The sequence below is a fragment of the Rhinolophus sinicus genome, chromosome 2 (assembly GCF_057876585.1).
Source record: "Rhinolophus sinicus isolate RSI-liver-muscle chromosome 2, RSI-T2T, whole genome shotgun sequence".
Classification (NCBI taxonomy): domain Eukaryota; kingdom Metazoa; phylum Chordata; class Mammalia; order Chiroptera; family Rhinolophidae; genus Rhinolophus; species Rhinolophus sinicus.
In genome coordinates, this window is record NC_142502.1 from 49,599,496 (window position 1) to 49,623,816 (window position 24,321).

Below are 24,321 nucleotides of genomic sequence, written 5' to 3' on the forward strand. Positions count from 1 at the left end.
AATTTTTCTTTTATCCAACCAATATGAGAATTTATATGCTAACCGCACATGAAGTCATTAGCTTTATATTTTAAAATAGAGGATATATATTATTTGTGACAGGATATGTATTTGTGACAGAGTTAAGTAAAATTTTAGTTTAATGTGGACCTCAAAAATAATGTGTCTAATAGAGCTTTTTGTTTTTTAATTAAGCTGTATCAACTTAGGCTGTTTGTTGAATGTGTCTGAACTGTTTTTAATATTATTTTAGTTGTGGATCAGTGGAATGCTTGGTTCTGCTGTTAAAGAAAGGAGCAAATCCTAACTATCAAGATATTTCAGGCTGTACGCCCCTTCATTTGGCAGCTAGAAATGGGTAAATATTATGTTTTCTTAAGTAGATTAAGTTGTATTATCAATATTCAAGGTACTCTACATAGATGTGATATTTTTTTTTGCCTAGTATTTACCTTGAGAAGAGGGTCTTGGGTCATTATATTCAATTTTTAAATAACTATTATGTTTAATAATTTATTAAATTGTTTACTGATATTTTTCTTTCTGAAAATGTGTTTGTCAAAGTTCATTTTTACTTGTGATATTTTATTTTCTGAAAAGTATAATTTTCACCTTTTTGTTTTAGTGTCCTTTTTCCTGCTAGTCTTTTGCCACATCTAACTCCATGTCTTATTTTCCAAATTGCTTGTTTAGTTAATTTTATTAATGGAATTAAAAACAGAATAAATATACCCAGTTTATTTGTAGTAATTATTTGAGAATGAGCTGTATTAGAGTAAGCTTTCTAGGTAAGGGTAGCTTACTCTTTTCAGTGCCAAAACTAGTTTTCATTTTAATTATGACAGTTTCTCAATAAATAATGTGCTTACTAGCCCTCCTTTTATTTTTTTATTAAATAAAAATTTTCCCATATGAAAGTATTTCTAATGTGTGAATATATTTTTGCCTTTTCCTGGTAACCCTGGTCGTCATCATGAACATCCTTATGTTATTGTATGCTATTTTAAATCCTACTAGATTTTTTTATAGGGTTTTTTTTTTTTGTCCTTTTTTTAAAGAATTTCAGGGGTGACCGGTTATCTCAGTTGCTTAGAGCGTGGTGCTGATAACACCAAGGTTGCCGGTTCGATCCCCACAGGGGCCACTGTGAGCTGCACTCTGCTTAAAAAAAAAAAAAAGAATTTCAGATGTCACATTTCTGTCTGCGTCTACCACTGTTTTTCACTTAACATTCTGTTGGATTGACAGACAAAAATGGTTGGAATATGTTTAAAATGAAAATAAATAGTTTTTGATTCAGGACTTGAGGAACTTATAAACATTTTTCAAATGCTATAAAACTTCCTTATGAAGGTATATCTCTGTGTCTCTTCTTTTGATTACTCTTAAAAATATTTTAGTTTCCTATTTTGAACTGGGATTCTAAGTAGTTGACATAGCTGTCTAAGTGAGATGAGTATGGGACTAAAATTGTCTAAAATTGTCAATCTCAGGCCACATTTTTGCATACAAGGATTACAGTGAAATCAAAAAGACAAGAACCTTAGTGATGTCTTGTTGGACAAGGAAAGGCATAGTGTTGACCTTATCTGCTCTGTCCCATTTCCTGAGTTAGCATGGGAAACAGTTTAATTGCCCATTGTTCTAATAGGTAATAGTGTGCTGATTAAACAGTTGTTTTTAATATTAATAATAATTGGTCACATCAGCTACGTTGTAGGGTATCACACCCAAGGTCATAGAGTAAATCACTCATTAACTTGGTGAATTAATTTCAGACCTAGATACTTCATCCCAAGTGTTGGTAGGATAGTGACAAAGGTCTGAAAAAGTTACATATCGAAAAATATCTGAGTACTCTTCCTTAACAACTGGAAATGAAAGGACAGATTGGTACACAGCAGGAATAAAATGTCTACTGCCTTTGTAGTAGGAAGACTTAGTCATTTAGGAGACTATTGCTTCTTTTTCCTCAGTTTTGTTGAGGTTTAATTGACAAAATAGTAAGATTTTAAAGTGTACATTGTAATGATTTGATATACTATATATTGTGAAAGGATTCCTCCTATTTAGTTAATGAGCCTATCCATCACCATCACCTCACATGTTTTTCTTTTTTTTTCTGGTGATAACATTTAAGTTGGAGACTTAACATTTTAAAGATGAAGAAATATGAGAGCTTTTGCATGATTCACATGGCAAGTCAGTGAAGAGAAAAGGAATAAGAGGAGTTCATAACACTAACAACATCAGTTTGGATGCCTTTCAATACTTAACTTTCAATACTTTAGTTTTGATTATTTATTGAACGGGTGCCTTGTATAGCTTAGAGGTACTCAATAAATGTTTGCTTCTCATGTTTTCAGAAATAGCTGTTTACTTCAATTTCTTCATGAGTTCATATTTGTGTAGACTAAAGTATTAAGTCGTAGGGGAATTTTGCCACGTTTGCTGGTCCATCTGTTTTTTGGGGGTTAGGTTTTTGTTTTGTTCCCTCAGCTATCATTGTCAGATGGCCTGTTTTAACATTTCTCTTTACCCATTAGTGCTGGGTGCATTAGTACTAAATTGCCGTCCTTTCCAGTAGAAGATCCATTAAGCTGCCACAGAGCACTTGGATGACTGGTCCCTGTGTCATTTGGGTTACCATAAGCTTCCTAAAATTGTTGAAAAATCAGGGCAGAAAAATAGTTGCTTTCTGTCTAGGAGGATTCTGTATTCACGATTGTATGAGAATGTTAAAGGGAAGACTTCAAAATTATTGTGTATCCTTAGGTTTCATATTGGTCAGATTTGAAACATGATTTTTTCTTAATTTTTTGGACTAGATAGTGAGCTCATAAAGGGCAGAGCTCGTTTGTTAGTTAATATTTTAAGTCCAATTTTTAGCAAAATAGGTGCTCACTTAGTGGGTTGTTTTGACTTACTCAGGTTCTGGAAAAATAGCAATAATGATTGTTAAGAAAAAGAGGATATAGTTCTCTCTTATTGCCTTGTACCTTTTACTGTTCATTTTTGGGAGGGGGAACATTATGGTTGTTGCTTTTCTTTACCAACCCTTACCCTTAACATTTCTTTGGGACTATGTTACTGGCCCATTTCCACCTATGTGCTTGTTTTGGCATCAGACTGATGGTCCACAACAGGCTTCTGAGGAGGTTTTGGAAATCTAGCAATATGGATACAGGCATGCACAGACACACTTCAAACCATATATTTATTTTAATAGGACTAGTCTGTTGTCTCATAATTATTGAAGATTTATTTTCTAAGATTTTCAAAACAGTGTGTTAGATGAAAGAACTTCGTAAATGTTCGAACTTACAAGTTTACTCAGAGCTTTATTTTCTTTCATTACTTTGATTATAATGCTGATTTTAAATGATGTTTAACTTCATTTCAGATACAAAAGTCAAAGCAAGAAAAGTAATTTGTTTTCTTATAAAAGATTTATTCAGTCAATAAAAATTTTAGCTATTGACTTATAGATAATTAATAATTAATAAAGTTTTATTGAAAGTACCTATGCTTAGTATTGAATTTATTAAAGAAATATATAATCCATGACATGAAAAACTTATGGTCTAATTGAGTAAATAGTAATATATGAGTATACACATACGTATTAATACTATATGTACTAAATACTCTATATACCATGTAGTATATATGCAGATACTGTCCTCGTATATTTTATATCAATGCTATATATGCATAATACATATATGTACAGTACTATATTATATTAATAAACATACCGTGTTCTCTGAAAATAAGGCGTAGCCAGACAATCAGCTCTAATGCGTCTTTTGGAGCAAAAATTAATATAAGACCCGGTATTATATTATATTATTATATAAAGTATATTATATAATTTGTATTATTATATTATTGTATTATATTATATTATATTATATTATATTATATTATATTATATTATATTATATTATACTTGGTCTTATAGTAAAATGAGACCGGGTCTTTCATTAATTTTTGCTCCAAAAGACACATTAGAGCTGATTGGCTAGGTCTTATTTTTGGGGGGAAACATGGTACTATACATAATAAACTATTACATATACACTCTATGTTATATATATATAACTATTTACTCAACTAGATCACCAACTTTCATGCCATGGATGATATCATAGTTTCTTAATCAAAGCATATATGTGTAAAATGGATATTACGTACATGTATGTATACATACACACATATGTATTGTGCATATCACTTTGTTTCCACATGAATTTTCATTTCATTATTTAATGAAGGGGAAATTGAGATGAATACTGAATAGTGACTAGTAATGGATCAGGCAAAGAGGAAACGTGAGCAGAATGAAATGGATAGGCAATTCAAAAGGGGGTAAAGGACTTGGATAGACATTTCTCCAAAGAAAATATACAAATGGCCACTAAGAACATGAAAAGGTGCTCAATATTACTAATCATTAGAAAAATGCAAATCAAAACTATTAATGAGATACCCACTCATTAAAAAAACAGAAAATAACAAGTGTTGGAGAGGATGTAGAGAAATTAGAACCCCCTGTGCACTGTTGGTGGGAATGTAAAATGGTACAGATGCTCTGCAAAGCAGTTTGGTGGTTCCTCAAAAAATTAAAAATAGGGGCCAGCCTGGTGGCTCAGGCGGTTAGAGCTCCGTGCTCCTAACTCCGAAGGCTGCCGGTTCGATTCCCACATGGGCCAGTGGGCTCTCAACCACAAGGTTGCCAGTTCAATTCCTCGAGTCCCGCAAGGGATGGTGGGCAGCGCCCCTTGCAACTAAAATTGAACAAAGCACCTTGAGCTGGGCTGCCGCTGAGCTCCCGGATGGCTCAGTTGGTTGGAGCGTGTCCTCTCAACCACAAGGTTGCCGGTTCAGCTCCCGCAAGGGATGGTGGGCTGTGCCCCCTGCAACTAGCAACGGCAACTGGACCTGGAGCTGAGCTGCGCCCTCCACATCTAAGACTGAAAGAACAACAACTTGAAGCTGAACAGAACCCTCCACAACTAAGATTGAAAGGACAACAACTTGACTTGGAGAAAAGTCCTGGAAGTGCACACTGTTTCCCAATAAAGTCCTGTTCCCCTTCCCCAATAAAAAAATCTTTAAAAAAAAAAAAAAATTGAGCAGAACATTAAAAAAAAAAATTAAAAATAGAATTACCATATGATCCAACTATCCCACTTCTGGGGATGTGCTAAGTAAAATTGAGAGCAGGGTTTCGAAGAAATGTTTGTATACCCATATTCATAGCAGCATTATTCACAGTAACTAAAATGAAAGCTATCTAAGTATCCATTGATGGATGGACGGATAAGGAAAATGTGGTACACACACACACAAACACACGCACACACACACACACACACAGTGGAATATTACTCAGCCTTAAAACGGAAGAAAATTCTGACATATGCTACAACATGGATAAACCTTGAGGACATTATGCTAAGTGAAATAAGCCAGTCAAAAAAAGACAAACAACTGTTTGATTCTACCTTTATGAAGTACTTAGATAAGCCCAAATTATAGAAACAGAAAGTAGCATGGTAGTTGCTAGGGGCTATGGGTGCCAGAGAGAATGGGGAATTACTGATCAATGGGCTTCAGTTTTGCAAGATGAAGAGATCTCGAGGTGGATGGTGGTGATGGTTGCACAAGAATATGAATATACTTAATGCCACTGAACTGTGTACTTAAAAAGAGTTAAAATGATAAATTTTGTGTTATGTGTATTTTACCACAGTAAAGATAATTAAAAAAAAGTGAAGTAGGTAGGGGGATGCATATATATATATATATATATATATATATATATATATATGCATTTTATTAATTTTGTGGTTATGTTTTTATAATTTATCTTAGTATTAACTTTTAAATATTTCATAATCAAGAATGTATAATATTACATTCAGACATTCTTTTGCTGTACCTAGTCCCCTTTTGTTAGACTTATATTTTTTGTCTTGTATTTGTAATAAAGATTACTATTCCTAATATTCAGTCAATACTAGATATTTCAGCATATTGAGTGACGAATTTGTCCCAGTGACATGAAAATCTCATTGTGCTTTTTCATTATCTTATCTTTGAGTTATAGAAACAATTTGTATTTTATTTCAGATGTTATAGGGTTTATTTAAATATTGCAGGAATGGACTGATACTTACCATCAACTAGTGTTGAACGTAGTTAATACTTCATTAAAATAATTGTCATTTCTTTATTTTTCTAGCGTCAGTTATTTGTGACTGTCTTTTTCTCTTTTCAGGCAGAAGAAATGCATGAGTAAATTATTAGAATACAGTGCTGATGTCAACATTTGTAATAATGAAGGCCTTACGGCAGTAAGTGCTAAGTATTTTATGTGAGATTTTTAAAATACTTTTTAGAAAATAATATTGAAGGTGATAGTAATGCAAAATGTAGTACAAGTGTTTTTACAGGTTAGTTCTTTGTGGTAATTAAGAAGATGTGGAATGATGTGAGATACAGTCCTTAGGTATGTTTGTTAAGAGAAATTTTGGTTCACCATGTTTCTCCTTTTCCCCTCTTTTTAAGTTTCTGCCCTTTCTTTGTTTTTAAGTCTAATTCCCCTAGCTTTTGTCACTGACTTTCAAGGGAGTTCTTAGGAACATCTCTGCTAATGTGTCATTATAGGAGAGCTGTTTTTCATTCTGTCCTTTTGAATTCTTTTAATATGCACATTGTGGGAAAATTGGATGGGAAAATTGGATGGGTAGGCATAAAAGGAAAAAAAAAGGTAACAAGGGAATGATCAGTTACCTGTATTCCTTGCACTCAGAGTTAATTACTGTCAATATTTTGGCCTATAGCCTTTCAGACTTGTTAGGTCTTACTTAGTATTTTTATTCATTTTGCCGTGTCACTTACTTTTAAAAAACAAATTACTATGTTTTTGATCCACATAGATATTATAGAGAGGTATGTGATATTTCTGAAGAGATTGAAGTCCAAAAATTTTAATCAAGTTGTTATTATTCAATGGTGCATTATTTGTTTTAGAAGTAGAGATAAAATAGAATTATGTGATTATTGGAAATTGTTTTGAAGTCGTGACAGAAGATATTAAGTTTTATTTATTAAAGTTTACTTATCTATATATGAGGTGATGGATGTATTATTAATAATTAACTGGATGGTGGGAATCCTTTCACAGTGTATAATCACATCATCATGTTATATACTTCAAATATTTTATAATTTTATTTGTCAGCTATACTCAGTAAAAAATTTTTTTTTACCTCCCTTTGGTAGTATTTGTAGATTTTAAATCTTTTAATTTATGAATGAAGAAGAACATTGAGTATTTTCATACCATGACAGTTTTCAAGACCTTTCTGGTTAAAAATTTTTGCTTGGGGGGCTGGAGGGTGGAGCATAAAAAAAAAGTTTCCCTAAGATTTTAATTATTCTAAGAATGACTTATTAAAGAAGAAGCTCAATCATGATTATATGGAATCCACAATTCCTGTGATAATCCAGATGTTGTTGCAGATTAACAATATAACACCATCTCTGTAAAGGAAAACTGTATTTTGAATATCTACAGGATGCTTACTGATATGATAGGTACCACAGAGGTTTATAAAACGATGGAATTGACACAGATCTATCCTTAGGGCACTATCTAGTATAAGCAAGGTAAGATGTCCAAAATTCACATAATCTGTTTAATCACCGAAGTTTTTATCTGCTAATTTCTTCTCCTCACTTCTGAACTTTAATGGAAGTGGAGAGAAATTTTTTTTAAATCAAATTTTTATTTAAAAAATTACTCATGCATATATTTAAAGAGTCATTTGATTCCATAAGGCTTCTTATGGCAAAACAGCGTCTGCTGTCTTTCTGCCTGGAATAGACCTTGGTGTTCTCTCGTGTGGCCCTCATTGGTGTGGTGTACCTCCTCTTGGAAACCATCCTGGCCGCCACGCGTGTTCCTGCCTAGTCCCAGACCACCGTGGTGGAATGAACTCCATAGTACAGCTCATTGACCCCATCAGCTGACAGAAGCTGGGATGGCAAAAATATGCTGCTGCAGAATTGAATAGTTGCCACATACATGGGGGAAGAAAGGCCAAGGGCTCCTGAGGAGGAATAAACCTTCAGCCAGGAGCCAAGAGCCCCAGGATTTTTTGTACAAAAGGAGAGAATTGTTGACGACATGCTTTCCTGGCTGGTTTCCTTCACAAAGGACCCTTCATGTTTCTTCATTTATTCTTTCAACAGGAATTTCGTAAATACCTACTATGTGCTTGATCCTGAAGATTTTCTCCTTTTTTTCAAAAAGTTTTATAATTTGACGCTTGAACAAATGACATATCTATGATCTATTTTGAACTAATATTTATATAAGATGTGACACTTAAATCGAGGTTCATTTTTTTTTTTTTGCCTATGAAGTCCAGTTACTCTAGCATTGTTTGTTGAAAAGGCTATTCATCCTGCATGAAATTGGGTTTGCATCTTTCTCAAAAAATCTGTTGGGCATATTTGTATGGGTTTATTTCAGGGTCCTCAGTTCTGTTCTATTGATCTATGTGTCTGTCCCTTTGCCAGTACCACACTCTCTTGATTATTGTAGCTATATATCAGGCAGAGTAATTTTTCCCACTTTATTTTTCTTTGTAAAGATTGTGTTAGCTATTCTGGTTCCTTTGCCTTTCCATATAAATTTTAGAATAAACTTGTCTATGACAAAAAACCTTGCTGGGTTTTTATTGGAACTGCATTAAACCTATAGGTCAGTTTGGGGAGAATTGACATCTTTACTGTGTTTAGTCTTCCAATCTATTAGCACAATATGTCTCTTCATTTATTTAGGTCTTAGATTTCTTTCATTAGCATTCCGTACTGTTCAGCATACAGACTTTGTGCATATGTTAAGTGTATAAGCTAAGTATTTCATTTTCTTTGGAGCAGTTATAAATGGCATTGTGTTTTTAATTTTGATTTCTGCATGTTCACTGATAGTATGTAGAAATGCAGTTGCTTTTTAGGAATTGATTATGTGTCTTGTGACTTTGCTGAATTCACTGGTTCTAGGAGTGTTTTGTAGATTCCTTGGGATTTTTTGTAATCTGCAAATAGAAGATAGTTTTATCTTTTCCTTTCTAATCTGTATGTCTTTTATTTTTGTTTCTTGCCTTATTGCAGCTTAAAATTTTTTTTTAAGTTTTCTAAGTACTTAATTATTAATCCATACCAAACTTTCCCTGAGCTTGTAAATATCCTCATATTCAGTACCTTTCATCTTGATTCATTTTAAAGGAGTCTCTCATGAAGAAGAGCCTCTGTCTTTCTACGCCAGATTGGTTGATTTTTAGGCCGCTTCACAGTTGTTTGGGATGTCTTTTCACCATCATTCTGGAGATTCCTTTGGCCTTTCACTTGTTTTGGGTTCTTTGTTATATAGGTTCTGTTTTTCACAGCTATTCTGTCAGTTTGGGGGAGCACATTTTCAAGTAGTTAATTGGGAAAGGGTGCACAGGAGGTAAATTTGTTGACACTTTGCATGACTGATTATTACTTGGGTCTTTCAGTCTGTCTGATTATGTAATTGATAATTTAGCTGACAGTAAAATTCTAGGCTAGACGTTGTTTTCCCTTAGGATTTTAAAAGCATTGCTTCTGGCTTTCAGTTTTGAAGTTTGGTGCCATTTTGATTCTGATTCTTTTTAGGAAACTTGTTTTTCTCTCTCTAGAAACGTATAAAATTTGTTTTGTTCTTAGAGTTCTAAATTTCATGATTATATGTCTTGTTTTGTATTAATTTTATCCCTTTGGCTGGGTAATACTGAGGTTCTGTCAACCTGGAAATTCATGCAGTGGGAGCTCATGAGAAATTTTCATAAATTACTTCTTTAGTGATTTCCATTCCTCTGTTTTTGAATTCTGTTATTTGAATGTTGGACCTGTTTGAGCTACTCTTTTGATTTTCTTACCTTTTCTCTTGTTTCTCCATTTCTTTGTCTTTTTTGTGCTTTCTGGGAGACCTCAATATTCTAAATCTTCTTTTGAGTTTACATGTCTCTAAACACAGTATTAATTTCTGAGAGTTCTTTTTTTTCTTGTTTTTTTTTTTGAACTATTTTGTTGTTGTTGTTGTTGTGTTGTTGTTTTAATAGTATCCTGTTCTTGTTTCAAGGTTGCAGTCAGTATATTTTCTCTCTCAGAGTATTAAATACAGTTTTTTTGGGAACTTTTCTTCTTGAATATTCATGGTCCCTTTTTTCCTCTACTTTTTGCTTTATTTATTTATTTATTTATTTATTTATTTTTATTTGGTCTCAAATTAGATGCATTTGTCAAATGTTTGATAGGACAACAGGAAAAAGTTCTTAGAAAGAGTGAGGTTTGTACACTGTTGGCTTCAGTATAGGGGGATCTTCTTGGGTATTTGCCTTTAGGATCCTTCCAGATGTCAGTTTCTTTGGCATTTACTCTTGAGCTGGTTAGATTCCTCAGAGAAAGCTCTTCTACCAGGAGAATGCTGGCGTTCTTGATGCTGGGTAGAGGAGAATGCTTTGGGATTTCAATATTCAGTGTGTAAACTTGCACTTTATCTGTTTTTTCAGTGTGATACTCTTGCATCAGTGTGCCTGGTGTCTCTTATCTAGACATCTCTATTTTCAAGCCTCTTGTGTCCTGTCAGACTGGGGAGGGGCATTTATTCGCCATGCAGAGTTGGGAAGGGATGGGGATCTGTGGGTCTAAATCTTATGAAATAAACTTTCAACTGATGTGGTTTTAGTCCTGTATTTGCCCCTGCTTCAAGAGGTGCAGGGTGCTTACTACTGATTTTGTAGCTTTTTGGGAGTACTGTGATCTGAATCACCTTCCTCTTTGGCTTTTTCTGCTTCTGGTTTAGGATTTAGCTTTTGTTTCTGACAAGTCAAAAGCTTCCAGCTTCCAAAATTCGTTGCTATTGTATTCTTTTCTTTATCTTAGTGGGTCTGTCCTTTAAGAAAAAGTGCTCTTTACTGTTATTTCAGTGGTGTTTGGGGAAGTTCCATGGCATATTTTTTAATAGAAAAAAGTAAAATGAAAATCCATGGATAGCATAGTCCAAAGTTTTAACATTGACTGTCTTTGAGCAGTAGATTTATACGTGCTTTATATTTTTATCCTTCCTATATATTTTATTGTTTAGATATGATGCCTGTGTTACTTGTAAAATACAGGATACATGCATGATTTGTAAAGATTAAGACATGTACTGTTACTTTTTAACTGATGTTTACTTCTGGGGAAGGAAAAATATCCATTGCCTTTTCTCTAGAGAGAAGCTATGCATAGAGTCCAGAGTCATCTAAGAAGCAGAATATTTGATTATTCTAAGTCTATACTTAACTACTTTTAACCATGAAGTGCTTGATTTTGGTGTAACCTACACCTTGATGCGTATTTTTCCCCATATAAAAATATAGGGAAAAAGTATAAAGGCTTAAATATTAATTTTGGTCTTTACTGTGCGTATCATACCCACAGTTGAGAAATAATCACATTATTTATCTGCTGTTTTTATATGAAACACTCTTGCATAAATGCTAAGTAACTGAATGGCTGCACAGATACACTGGCTGGCTGTGAACGGGCGGACGGAATTGCTCCACGACCTTGTGCAGCACGTCAGTGACGTCGATGTGGAGGACGCCATGGGGCAGACGGCGCTGCACGTGGCCTGCCAGAACGGTCACAAGACGGTAAGCTTCGCGGGGAGAGCTCCCAGTTGCATGTCTTTATTGAAAGCTTTGTATCCATGAAACGTTTTTCATTGTGAATAACTGGGAACGTAAAGTGTCATAGCAAATTCTTACAACATGTTCTATATCATACACACTTCTGATTACTGTATTTTATGTGGATAAAAGGAATAGAAAAACAGTGCTTTTAAATCTGTTCAAAATATTTATAATTTGGAATTCAATTTTATTTTTGATTCATAGATTGTAATAGCTGAATGTATTAAAATTTTAAATGTACGTTCTCAGTTTTATCAAATTTTTCATATTTTATTTTTTACTATTAAGCTTCTATTGGGATTAGATAGTAAAAAAAATGAGCACTGACATTGCTAAAATAGTTCAACTTGGGTTATCGTATTTGTCTACTGTCTTGGAATATGATACAAGGACTAGAGTGACAGTTGTTTTCTTTCTGATGTTTGATTTCTAAAATCATGCATCTGTTTTATAGCAATACTTTCCTGTTATTCCTATGTACAAACGTTTGGCTTTTAAAATTGTTAGTAGTTTTCTGTCTCATTAGGAGACTTTGCTGCCTTATATGGTTATTAGCTTAAGATTTTAGATGAATTTGTGCTTTGCAATAATTTGCTATCCTGGTTATTTTTAGGGTGTTTTTTTCCACCCACATTTAATGTTATTGATGATAGAATGTTATTTATTTACTTGCTAACAGTAACAAAATACAGCCAAAAACAAAAAAAATCACCACCAACACTACAAAGATACAAGTCTGTTTATTTTTTATTTTTTTAAAAATTTTATTGGGGAATATTGGGGAACAGTGTGTTTCTCCAGGGCCCATCAGCTCCAAATAGTTGTCCTTCAATCTAGTTGTGCAGGGCGCAGCTCACTGGCCCATGTGGGAATTGAACCACCAACCCTGTTAGGAGCTCACGCTCTAACCAACTGAGCCATCTGGCAGCCCCATGTATTTTTTTATACACTGTTTTACCTTTTTTGTTGGGAGAATTCCCAGTGGAATTCTGAATTTCCATCTCTGCAAACACATTTCTCCCAACTTGGGTTCAGGATGTGGGATCCTACATGTGTAGACACTTTATAATGACCTCAGTTCACAGAATATTTCACTTCTTTAAGATAGTGAGGCCATGGTTGACAGTCTTATATGAGTACTAAGAGCTGGATAAAAGGAGGAATAAAGGATTTTTTTTTTTCTCCTGAACTTTCTTCTGAACACCAGTATTCATTTTTATTTTTCTGTCTTTTATCATCTGAAAACTAGCCCAGTATTTTGAATGAGTGTTCTTTCCCATTAGTTTTCACTTTCTCAGAATTAACATTATTAAATTTAAAAAATGTTCCATGTGGAAAAAAATTATCTGAAATGTGCTAATCTTGAATGGCCCAGGTTTTTAAGCAACTCTTACATATTACAGAGTGAATTGTGCTTGTAGCTCTCATAGGACCAGAAAAGCATCTACTTCAATATAAACACTGTCTGCTATTAACAGATAAGTGGAGTGTCATTTACTAAGATTGCAAACCTTACTTGTTGCCCAGGAACTTGTGCAGGAAAAAACTGGAGTTCAGATTAGAAATGAGGTACAAAAGCTAATTTTTAGCTGCCGTGAATCAGTGAAGAAGCAAGAATTACTAAGAAGACCTTGGCTCAAAACATGAGCATTGCAGGCTGCATTAGAAATTTAGAATTGCCTTCTGAAATTATTGAAGAGTAGTTAGTGTAAGTATAATATATTCCATATGGTGTGCAACCCAAAGCAGGTGTGGTAAAGTAAGGGAGAATTCCTCATAGTTAAATGCCTTTGAAGAATTGTATTCTCAGAAGATTTAAAGGGAGCCTGACTTCACTGTGGTGATGAATTTCACAGGGTGAGATTTTGCAGATATAGTAAAAGAGGAAGTGTACAAAAGCCATGTTAACTTGTGGTTTATGGTATTGGTGAATGAATTTCATTTTGTCATAGTTGATCAGTTATAGTTATCTGCAAGGATCATATACAGATAATGTTGAAAACTATTTTATGAATCACTGTTTTCATCTTTAATCCTTTTTCAATTAGGGCAAGAAGGAATCTTGAAAAATTAGTCTATCTCCTAGCCTCCAGGAGGCATTATACGTCTAAAAAAATCTGTGGATAGTTATGCTGATATTACCTATATTTCATAATTACTCGTATATTTTTGGGATGTGCTCAAATCTCAGTAGGCAAACATATCTTTTTGTCTTGAGTTTGATGTGATTTACTGGGCTATGAGATACAGAAAGTTATTACACGATAGGGATTATTGATTTTTTTAAACACTTTGTATATCTTTCCATAAGTTGAATACTGAGTCTAAAATGCATTGTCAGGTTTCATAGTGACTTATTTTAGTGGCAAGTGAAAATAGCCTTTTCATTAATGTCTCAAAGTAGTCAGTTCTTGCATAAATTTATTAAAAGGTATTCAATACTTGTATCCATGTAGACATAGGTTTTGAGATTGTTTTATTTTTAAGCTTAAAAGTTTGCATATTATGTTTTATAAAACGAAATACAAAACTTTAAAGGGGAAAGAAACTCCATGTAAAAACACTTTTAAAGCATATCATTTCTTTGCAAATTGAAGGGGCAGATGTGATAAAAAAATCTTCTGAAATTTACCTTCTAATCTCATTTCAGGAGTACATGAAAAGATTTTGAGTAATTGGCAAAGAGTTCTAAAGCTTTATAGAACTTATAATTGAATACTATATTGCTTTAATGACAAGAAATGCTTTTCAGATTTACGTTACTTTTTTAAAGATAAAAAATTTAGAAGATTCATTCATTTTTGTCATACCGAAGAAATCAAGTAATCTTTGCCATGACTTCATATAGGTGCATCTGTTTCATTAGAGGTAAACCGAGATAAAGGTCTCATCATCCTTTTGTTGGAAGGAAGCAGTGTGGGCAATTGAAGAGTGCATTCTGACCTTTTTTTGTCCTTGCAACATAATAGCATTATGATTTTAAACAACTTCTATTACTATTTATAAATGATCAGATGAAAGAAACAATCGTAACAACTCCTTAATAATGTAATTCTTTATAACTTTTCTTAGGTCAGCAGTTATTAGCTGTACACTACCAGAATTATGGTTAGTCTTTGGATATTGATTTTAACAAATCACTTCAGAGTTTGATTATTCAGCTAGCTTATTATATAGTCTCTGGCAACTTTTCTTTCCCTGCTCTTATCGACCTCCTAAGGTATATTGTGTCTACTGATTACATAATTAAGGAAAGTATTGTGGACTCTTTGGAAGACACTTAAGAGCAACAATAGTATTGGTACTATTACTACCATTATTAACATGATGATGTGATTCTGCAAGAAAAGCATAGAGAGCAGCATCTGGATCCTTAATTCATTTATTCTTGTGCAGTAAGCTAGGTCCCGTGTGTTGTTTGAGTTTTAATCTTGTTTTTAGAAAGAGTAGTAAAACTTAATATTATTGTACGTAGGTATAATTGATTCCAATTTTTTGGCCATAAATTGAACTTACTTTATGGCTAACTTTTTTCTTTGTCATTAGTTAGGATTTATTAATGTGTTGAATTACCACAAATAGTTGCTTACTGTTTTTCTGGAATAACTTGAATTTAGAAACCTTAGAGAGCTGTCAAATGGTTCAATCTCAATTTATGTAAGTTAGAGTACATAGCAGGATTAGTTTATGGACGAATTTCAATTCATTTATAAAATAAATCTATTTTTGTCAGAATAAACTTTATATTGCTAAGTTTATATAGCTGAATATGAAGCTTCACAACCATATAAAATGATGGTTGAGCCCTGCTTAGAGCAAATTTAAGCTCCTGAATCTTAAAAGCAGTTGTTTGATAGAACCAAACTGCATTTTTTACTGAAATTGTAGGCTTATTAAGGAACAGTGCTTCCCTGTGTTCAGCTTCCAAGTATTGATTGTTGGTACCTTTAGCCATTTTCCAACTTTCATCCAGAGATTATAGGACAGCCATGGTTAATGGAAAGCTTTTGCAAAAACATTAATTGGATTCGGCTCTGAGACACACAGGTAGATAGACTAACATTTCATAATGTATTTTTAGATTCAGAGTAGTTTTATGTATTCTAATGTTCAAATTCTCTTTTATCACTCCTGGGAAATATAAGCAAATAGTAGAAAGTTGTCCTGTTCTCTGATTTTTCTAGCACACCTGGACAATACTGATTTTTTGCTAGATACTACCTAAGAGTTTAAAGTTTCTATAGGTTTAGGTGGACAAATTTTTAGAGAAGACCTATAAAACCAGTCACTGAGTAGTGAGTTGGCCATTTTTTTTTTTTTTTTTTTTTTTTAGTGCATAAGCTACTTACGCATTTCTGTTAAGTCATGTCATCAGAATTTTTTTTAATGTTCAGGATTTTTTAAATTTAATTTATTGGGATAACATTGGTTAATAACCAGAATTATTTTTAAACAAAAGATAAAACAAATATGCTTGTTTTTTTTGTTGTTTGGTCTTTTAGCAAATAATACCAGTCAGATTTTTACTTGTAGTTTTAATATTGAATATCTATTCCTTTTTACTTTGCTCAGTGCTGTTTAGACTTGACATTGATAAAATAGAGCTGCCTTGGATTTCTTACCTTGTAATTTAGCAGTGTATTGGACACAGGTGGTCTTTGTTAGTCATTGCCTTCAATTAAATGACTTTTGTGATTGACCCGAACATTAGTTTTGCACATTAGTTTTCTACTCAGGATATTGTTTTATCACTTGAAAGGTCACGAAGTCTGTTGAAAATGTGTTGTTTCTTCTTAAGTATTTTTTGAAGGCCATATGAAAATCCCCTTTCAATGCTTTTCCTTCAAGGTTCCTAACCATCAGTTTCTTAGTGTATGTGGTGAAAGACACCCATTGTTGATTATCTAGGAACAGGAGAATAGTTTTCTATTTTTTTTTTTTTTTAAGGGGAGAGGATTGGACAGGGAATTTGAAATTCTGAATTATTTTAAAAGCATATTTTGGTGATCTAAATTAGGCATATAAAATGATTTCAATTCAGTGTAGTTAAAATTGTGTGTTAAACCATAACTTGAAAAATATGGTAGCTAGCAGTCACAAGTATTTATGTTGGTATATTTTTACATGTTTACATTAAATTGTAAACTGCTGAGCTTAATATTTGCAAATGAGACGTCATAACATTTTGAAAACAGAAGAGCTTAGGACCACTGTAAATCACAATTGTGTTTTTTTGGACTTAGTGGCTTGTAGTCTGTTAAGCAGACACAGTGCAGTTTTCACAGAAGTATTTGTACGCAGGGGTTTAGGGGTGAGAAATTTGCTAAAACAAATTGAATTCAAATCTGTCTTAGAGAATGCTATCAATTTTTCTGGGTAGGTTTAATTACCATTTACATAATTTAATTCTTTTGTCTCTTGGTCTTCCTTTTCCATTAGAATGTAAGCTTCATGAGGGCTGATATTTTTTGTCTATTTTGTTTATCGATGTAACTCCAGCATTTAGAGTAGTCCCTAGCACATAATAGACCTTGAAATTTTTGTTGAAAGGTGGAATGGACTAGTGAAATGCAGTATCATTTCGGCCTGTTTTTTCCTGCTATTTTGTTTCCATTTCTGAGTGTCACTTTTTTCTTTTGTACCTTTAATTGTAGTGTATATTGATAGTGCTGATTCTTATAAAAGGTCATATCTGATTTGTTTGTATCTATTGTTGGAAATCTTTGCTTTGGGGATTCCTTAGGGACTTTAGTAGTTGCATCCAGAATGTATTCTCTCAAGTTATGTTGTTGCCTTATACTTCTGTATAGTTTAAAATCTTCAAGCAGTATTGTTTCTTGAAGAGCTTTTACGTATTTATTTCAATTTAATAAATAATTTCATCCACCTGAGTTTTACTGGTTTCAAAGTTACTTTATTGTGTGTGTGTGTGTGTGTGTGTGTGTGTGTGTATGTAATTAGACATAGACTGGAAAATTTTTTTAAATAACTGTGATTAAGGTTCTCTGTGACTTTCTTGTTCTTTCTCCCATTATGCCATTTCATTGATAATTGAATTCTGTATTACACTTTCTCCTCCTGTTTCAGAGCTTTTACAAAAAGAAATCTGCAAAAATTTTTTAATCATCAAGATCGATGATGACTTTTCACTCATTTCAGTGTTGCAAGGCAATTTTTTATTCTTCACAGTCAAATCCCTTTATGTATTTTTTATCTTTACTCTGAGGGAAATGGGTTTTTCCTCCCTGTTTGTCTTCAGGCAACATTGAAAACTTTTTTTTTTTTTAATCTATTTTTTTTTTTTTTTTTTTTTTTTTAAGTAGCGTATTTTGAGGGCCTTAATTGGGATAATTCTGTTAAAACAGGAAAGTAGAAATCTTTATAATGGAAAAGAAAATGCTGGAATGAGCTATATCCACTTTCTTAAGTGTTTTTCTCTCTTAAGAACAGAAACGTATTTTTTTTAGAGAAAATATGTTTTTTAGTAGCGTATTTTGAGGGCCTTAATTGGGATAATTCTGTTAAAACAGGAAAGCAGAAAGATTTATAATGGAAAAGAAAATGCTGGAATGAGCTATATCCACTTTCTTAAGTGTTTTTCTCTGTTAAGAACAGAAACTATTTCTACTGTCTTTGTAGAATATTTCCTGTAGACAAGGATATGATGACAGTTCAGATTGTAAATCATGCTTTCTTGCTGTTATTTGTTCCAAGTTTGTCTCACCACTTTGTTGAAGAGAACAGTAGAGGAATATGTTAGTCTAAGGGCTAAATTGTTTATATACTATAAGCTCTACAGTATAAATAAAAATAGAGAAGTACTGTAAAAAGTATAGAAATGACATTATTTAAAAACTAAACACAAATAGATGTCTAAGTGCTTGAGCTTGACTCTCAAATACTTATTTAATAGGAATTATTAAATCATTTATGATTAATGCAGCTTATGAAGACTATATTCCAAATTAGCCATAATACATTTAGTAAACTAAATTCAGAAAAATTAGAATTCCTACTTTTAGGTAAATATCAGTGCTTATAAATGTGGGCTTAGGTTTTAGTCTCTGCTTCTCTGTTTATTTGTGTTGGAGTGCACATTACTCTTTGAGACTGGGTTTCCTGCTTGTACAAAATGGATAGAATATCAACTTCCTCATAGGATGTATTAAATAAAATGATAAATGCTTATTAGTACAGTGTCCAGGAATATGTTAAGGTTATTCATATTATTATATCATTATATAGTTTTAACAACTTTTGCTTATAGTTTTATATAGTATTTACATAGTATTTATATAGCATTACAGTTTTAATAATTTTTATGAATGCATAGTATGTTATTTTGTTTCAGCTTCTGTCTCTGGATTGCTGGGTTTTAATTGCATATTAACATATATTTTTGATAATTTGCTTTCATCTCTCCTGAGCCTTTTGAAAGATAGTTTATTGACTATAATTTCTGTAAGGTAGTGAACATTATTGCTGCTGTCCATCTATTTGGTACCATACATAGTTTCTAAATCAAAAATCAAAAAGGGGAAAGTCATGATTAAAAGGCTCAAATAGGCCTTATGTTATAGTGACCTAAATGCTTATTTTTCTTATATTTGAAAGCTGTACTTGACCACTTGTGCTCAGTTTAAATAAATTATATAGCTGATAATAAAATTTTATGTAACAATATATAATTTATGTTATAAATTATATAACGTTACCTATATTACATAGATTTCAGAATTTCTCTTGAGATAGAAGTAAATTCAAATACAAAACATTAATACTATATCTTAAAATTTTCATTTTTATGAAAATGTTTTTAATAAAAAAATGATAGTCCCTTAAACTCTCATTCTTTGTCAAGTGATGATCACCAGGCAGCGGTTTTCAACATTTTTAGCTTTCCTTCTGGTATGTATTTCCAAATAATATGTTTCTACTGCTCTTTCTCAATTCATGACTTTTAGATATCACCAAATCATTGTTCATTATGTTGAGTGAGGATTTAAGTTAAGTCCTCTTCCCAGGCCCTCTCCTTCAATTTCTAAAATTATATCACAAACTTTGGTTAGACAATATCAGTTGTATATGTGTGTATATATATGTGTATATATATATATATATATATATATATATATATATATACACATATATATATAGTTAGGTAAATATTGTTTACTGCTGAGTCAAGTAGTGAACTGTAATAACATTTCCTATCTAGGGTGACTTTTTCTTAAAATTAATAATTGGCTTTGCTCAGTTTTCTTTTTATGAATCAGTAATTCTTATATGTTCTTACAAAATAAGATCTGAGAGATATCTCAGTACTGTTTTCTACAAAGGCAAATTCATTAGATAATGTCAGTTTCATTCTTTTTCTGTAAACCTGGGAATTTCTTAGTCTTTCCTATGTTTGAGCTCCAATATTCTGCATTCCACATCTTCTATTTTATTGTATTCTCTTGTTTTAGAGGAGGATATCCTCCACTAGCTTCTCGAGAAAAGGTACATTGGAGGTAATTATTTTTTGAAATCTCACATAGCTAAGCATTTGTTGTTGTTGTTTAAAACCATGTTTAAATGATAGTATGGCTAGGTATAGAATTCTACATTGGCAGTCATATACCTCACAATTCTAAAGGCATTTTATCTTTTAGATTCCAGTGTTACTGTTGAGAAGTTTAATATCAGTCCTATTTCTGTTTATCTCTGCAATCTTATATCCCCAGTATTGTAAAATTTCACTTTGATGTCCCTTGTTGAAGGTCTTTTAATTTATTAAACTGGGTAGGTGTTAAGCCTTTTCAATCTGGCAGCTCATGCCCTTCAGTACTGGGGAATTTTTTGGTATTTCTTGATTATTTCCCTTGGGTCTCCCACCTTTTTTTTTCTTGATTCTCAACTTCTACAGGATGTCATCATGGATTGATCTATTAATTTTCACATTTTTTTCTATTTTATTTTTGTTTTACTTCCTTTGTAGTTTTTCAACATTGCCTTTCTAAACTTCAATTGAATTTTTATTTCTTTCACATTTAAAATTTTTTCTTTTTTCTCTGAGAGTATCTGTTACTTTTCTAATTTTTGTTATTGTATTTTTTGGTTCCCTTTTTTGTCTTTATTATTCTGACTTCCTTTTTCTATTAGTTTATTTTTTTATTTTTGCTTTTCATGTTACAGGCCTACTTCAAGTTGTCTCTTAAATATTGTCTGTCCATTCGTGCATAGTGGTGAGGCACTACAATGTTAGCTGAAAGCATTGTGTACATGGACAGAGTTTGTTGACTGGCCTTATAGTATGCCAGTGTTTCTCAATCTTGGCACTATTGATATTTTGGGCCTGAAAATTCTTTGTTGTGCAGGCTGTCTGTAGATTGTAGGATGTTTAGACTTATCACTGACCTCTACCCACTAGCTGCCAATTGCACTCCACCTTCCCTGTCACGAAAATCAAAAAAATATTTTAGTATTACCAAATGCCCCTTAGGGGACAATTGCGCAATTTCACTGGTGACTCTGTAACACCAGTAGCTGTAGAATTCTTTGGTGCCAGTCTCGAGAGGAAACTTTTAGTCTCCTGCTTGAGTTTTTAAGTCTGGCTACTGGATTTCTGGGAGTCTGGTGGAATATGGAAGCTGGAGGTTTTCACTTAATTAGTTGTTTTCAGCATGGCTCCTTATCCCTGCTCTTACATGTATTTCTTGTTGCCAGTCCAGAACCTCCCTATTCATTTTATCCAAAGAATAAACCTCTCTACTTCTGAGACAGTATAGGGAGGAATAGTAGCTAACAGTATGGGATGGGGAGGAAGGGTCCTGGGGGACGGTCCAATTGTTTCTTTTATAGGCTTTCAACTACTACTCCTGTTTTTAACTTTATGTAACTATTCCCATCTTCCATGGTAGTTGGTACTTCCAGGTCCTGTATTTTGTGTATGTGTCCTATAGTGAGAATTGGTGGTTTATTGTTGGGATCCCCATTTGCAGGAACTTAAACTTTAGCTTTCTTTGATCTGCTAAGTCAGGTACTGTTCCTCTGCTTGCTTGCCATTTTCCCAAAACTTGACTTATTTAGTATGCTGTTGTATTCTTTTTTGTTCTTCCTTGTGGATTTTTATAGCCTTATTATTTTATTTACATTGCATTAGGTTTTTAGAGCAGCAACAAGGATGAACACGTGTCCAATACAGAAGTAATATTAAACTGTCTAATTCCAAAAGCTTTTAAGTTTTTATGCATTTTCTTCCTTTTTGCAGAAGAAACTCAAATGAGGATCATAGGAATAAAAACAGAAAAGATTCTCTTTTTTAAGGTTTTCGGCGAGCCTTGCTCAATCCCTAATCATCAGATATGTATTTTTAAGATATTAAGATTTATATTAGATTACTTTTTGTTAGTATTAGATGATTGCAGAACTAAAGCTTAGGGGACAGAATATATATGAATGACTATCAGAAAAACAGTCAGGATTGACCACTGTTAATAGCAAAATGACTCTTAGCTTGTTAACATTTTTGTGTTTTAAATATTGTGCTCTTTGACTTTGCGAGAGTTACAGCTTTGGTAGCTATTTTTTAAGAGGCAAAAAATTCTTGTTTATAAATTCAGGCATTTAGAGCAGCACTGTCCAATTTACTAGCCACATGAGGCTGTTTAACTTAAATTAATTATAAAATAAAATTAAAAATTCACTCTCTTAGTTTTACTAGACAAATTTGAAGTCCTTAGTAGCTACATGTGTCAGCTTTCTGGAGTCTTCCCAGGTTAATACAATTTATATTCCATTGATAATACCACATATATTGTGCAGTGTCTGTGAGGCTCAGAGAGCTTACCAAAAGTTGGATTTGTTCAGCCATCATAATTGTCGTGTTCCTACTTGTTCTTCTTTAAAGCTTCAAGGTGTGGCAAGAACTTTCCTTATTTAAATTAAAATGATGATAATTGTGTCTTTGACTTTTCTGGCTTTACATTTAATTGTTTTCTACCCTCAGACAGTGCAGTGCTTGCTGGACAGTGGTGCTGATATTAACAGGCCAAACGTATCAGGAGCCACTCCATTGTACTTTGCTTGCAGGTATGATACTTTGTATTTCCAGATGCTCTCATTAAAGAATGCTGTATCGTCTGCTGTATTTCCAAACACAAACACTTCTGTGTATTTTCCTACAAATATTATGCTCTATTTTAAGATGAAGTATAACACTATGGTTCTGTTACTTAACTGCATGAGAAAAGTATTTTCGTGTCAGTGTTTTTATATGGTATAAGTGGGAGTTTTTCATTTACTCCATTATTGAATTTTAGACTAATTATTAAGTAATAAGAGAAGACATAATCAGTACTTCCTATATTCTTTATTAAGTACCAGGTCAGTTCCAGTAGGATAAGCTGTTTAAAGTATGTGTTAGTCCAGAGCCATGTCTTTGCTTTCTCTGGATGTAACTTTAAAAAAAAAATTCTTGAATCATTCTTGTTAGATATTAAGTTATGCATTAAATTATTTTTGTACTCTGTCTTGGTTCATTTCCTTGAAGCATATATTTTGTTCATTGATTCATTTATGTAGTAAGCAAACATTTAGTTAGTACTCACTGTGTGCCATGCATTGTTATAGACATTAGTGATACTGGAATGTATATACCCTAGTCCTTAAGGAGGTAGCAATATTATGGTTATACACATATACCCCCTCCTCCCATATACACACTGTATATATGTGTGTGTGTGTGTGTGTGTATATGTGTGTGTGTGTGTGTGTATATGTGTGTATATGTATATATATATATACGTATATATGTATATATAAAATAAAGTACGTATATATATAATGTAAATGTAGTTTGCAGTTAGGAGTAGTTCATAATACACTAGTGATTATTTTCTTTGGTTTAGAATATATGAATTGTTATGTTTATTTATGATGAAATTTATTGGGTGACAATGGTTAGTAAAATTACATAGGTCTCAAGTGTACATTTCTGTACTACATCATCTGTATATCACATTGTATACTCACCACCCAGAGTCCTTCTATAATCATATGTTTGACCCCCTTTATCCTCTTGTACAATCCCCCTTCCCCACTTCCCCTCTGGTAACCATTAAACTGTTGTCTGTGTCTATGAGTTTTTGTTTATTTGTTTGTCTTGTTCCTTTGTTGCTTTCAGCTTAATATCCCACATATTAGTTAGGTCATATGGTTCTCAACTTTTTCTGTCTGACTTATTTCACATAGCACAATAATCTCAAGATCCGTCCATGTTGTCACAAATGGCACTATTTCTTCTTTTCTTATGGCAGAGTAGTATTCCATTGTGTATATATACCACATCTTCTGTATCCAGTCATGTATTGAAGGACGCTTTGGTTGTTTCCATGTCTTGGCCACTGTAAATAAAGCTTCAATGAACATCGGAGCACATATATCTTTACTGATAAATGTTTTCAGATTTTTTTGGGAGGAGAGGGATTGTTGGGTCATATAGTAATTCTATTCTTAATTTTTTGAGGAACCACCACACTGCCTTCCATAGAGGCTGCAC

General features: G+C 32.9%; 1 protein-coding gene across 5 annotated transcripts in view; it reads left to right on the top strand.

Annotated features, from left to right (window-relative positions):
* HACE1 (HECT domain and ankyrin repeat containing E3 ubiquitin protein ligase 1) overlaps positions 1–24,321 on the top strand; it is a 94,112-nt gene that overhangs the window by 7,911 nt on the left and 61,880 nt on the right. For all 5 annotated transcript variants that reach the window (XR_012496697.2, XM_088795535.1, XM_074333343.2 and 2 more), the window contains exons 4-7: positions 254–358; positions 6,287–6,362; positions 11,610–11,741; positions 22,771–22,853. Coding sequence is in view for 4 of the 5 variants with exons in the window: in XM_088795535.1 (XP_088651661.1) it covers positions 254–358; positions 6,287–6,362; positions 11,610–11,741; positions 22,771–22,853 (396 nt within the window). In the remaining variant the exon portion in view is untranslated. The remainder of the gene's footprint in view (positions 1–253; positions 359–6,286; positions 6,363–11,609; positions 11,742–22,770; positions 22,854–24,321) is intronic.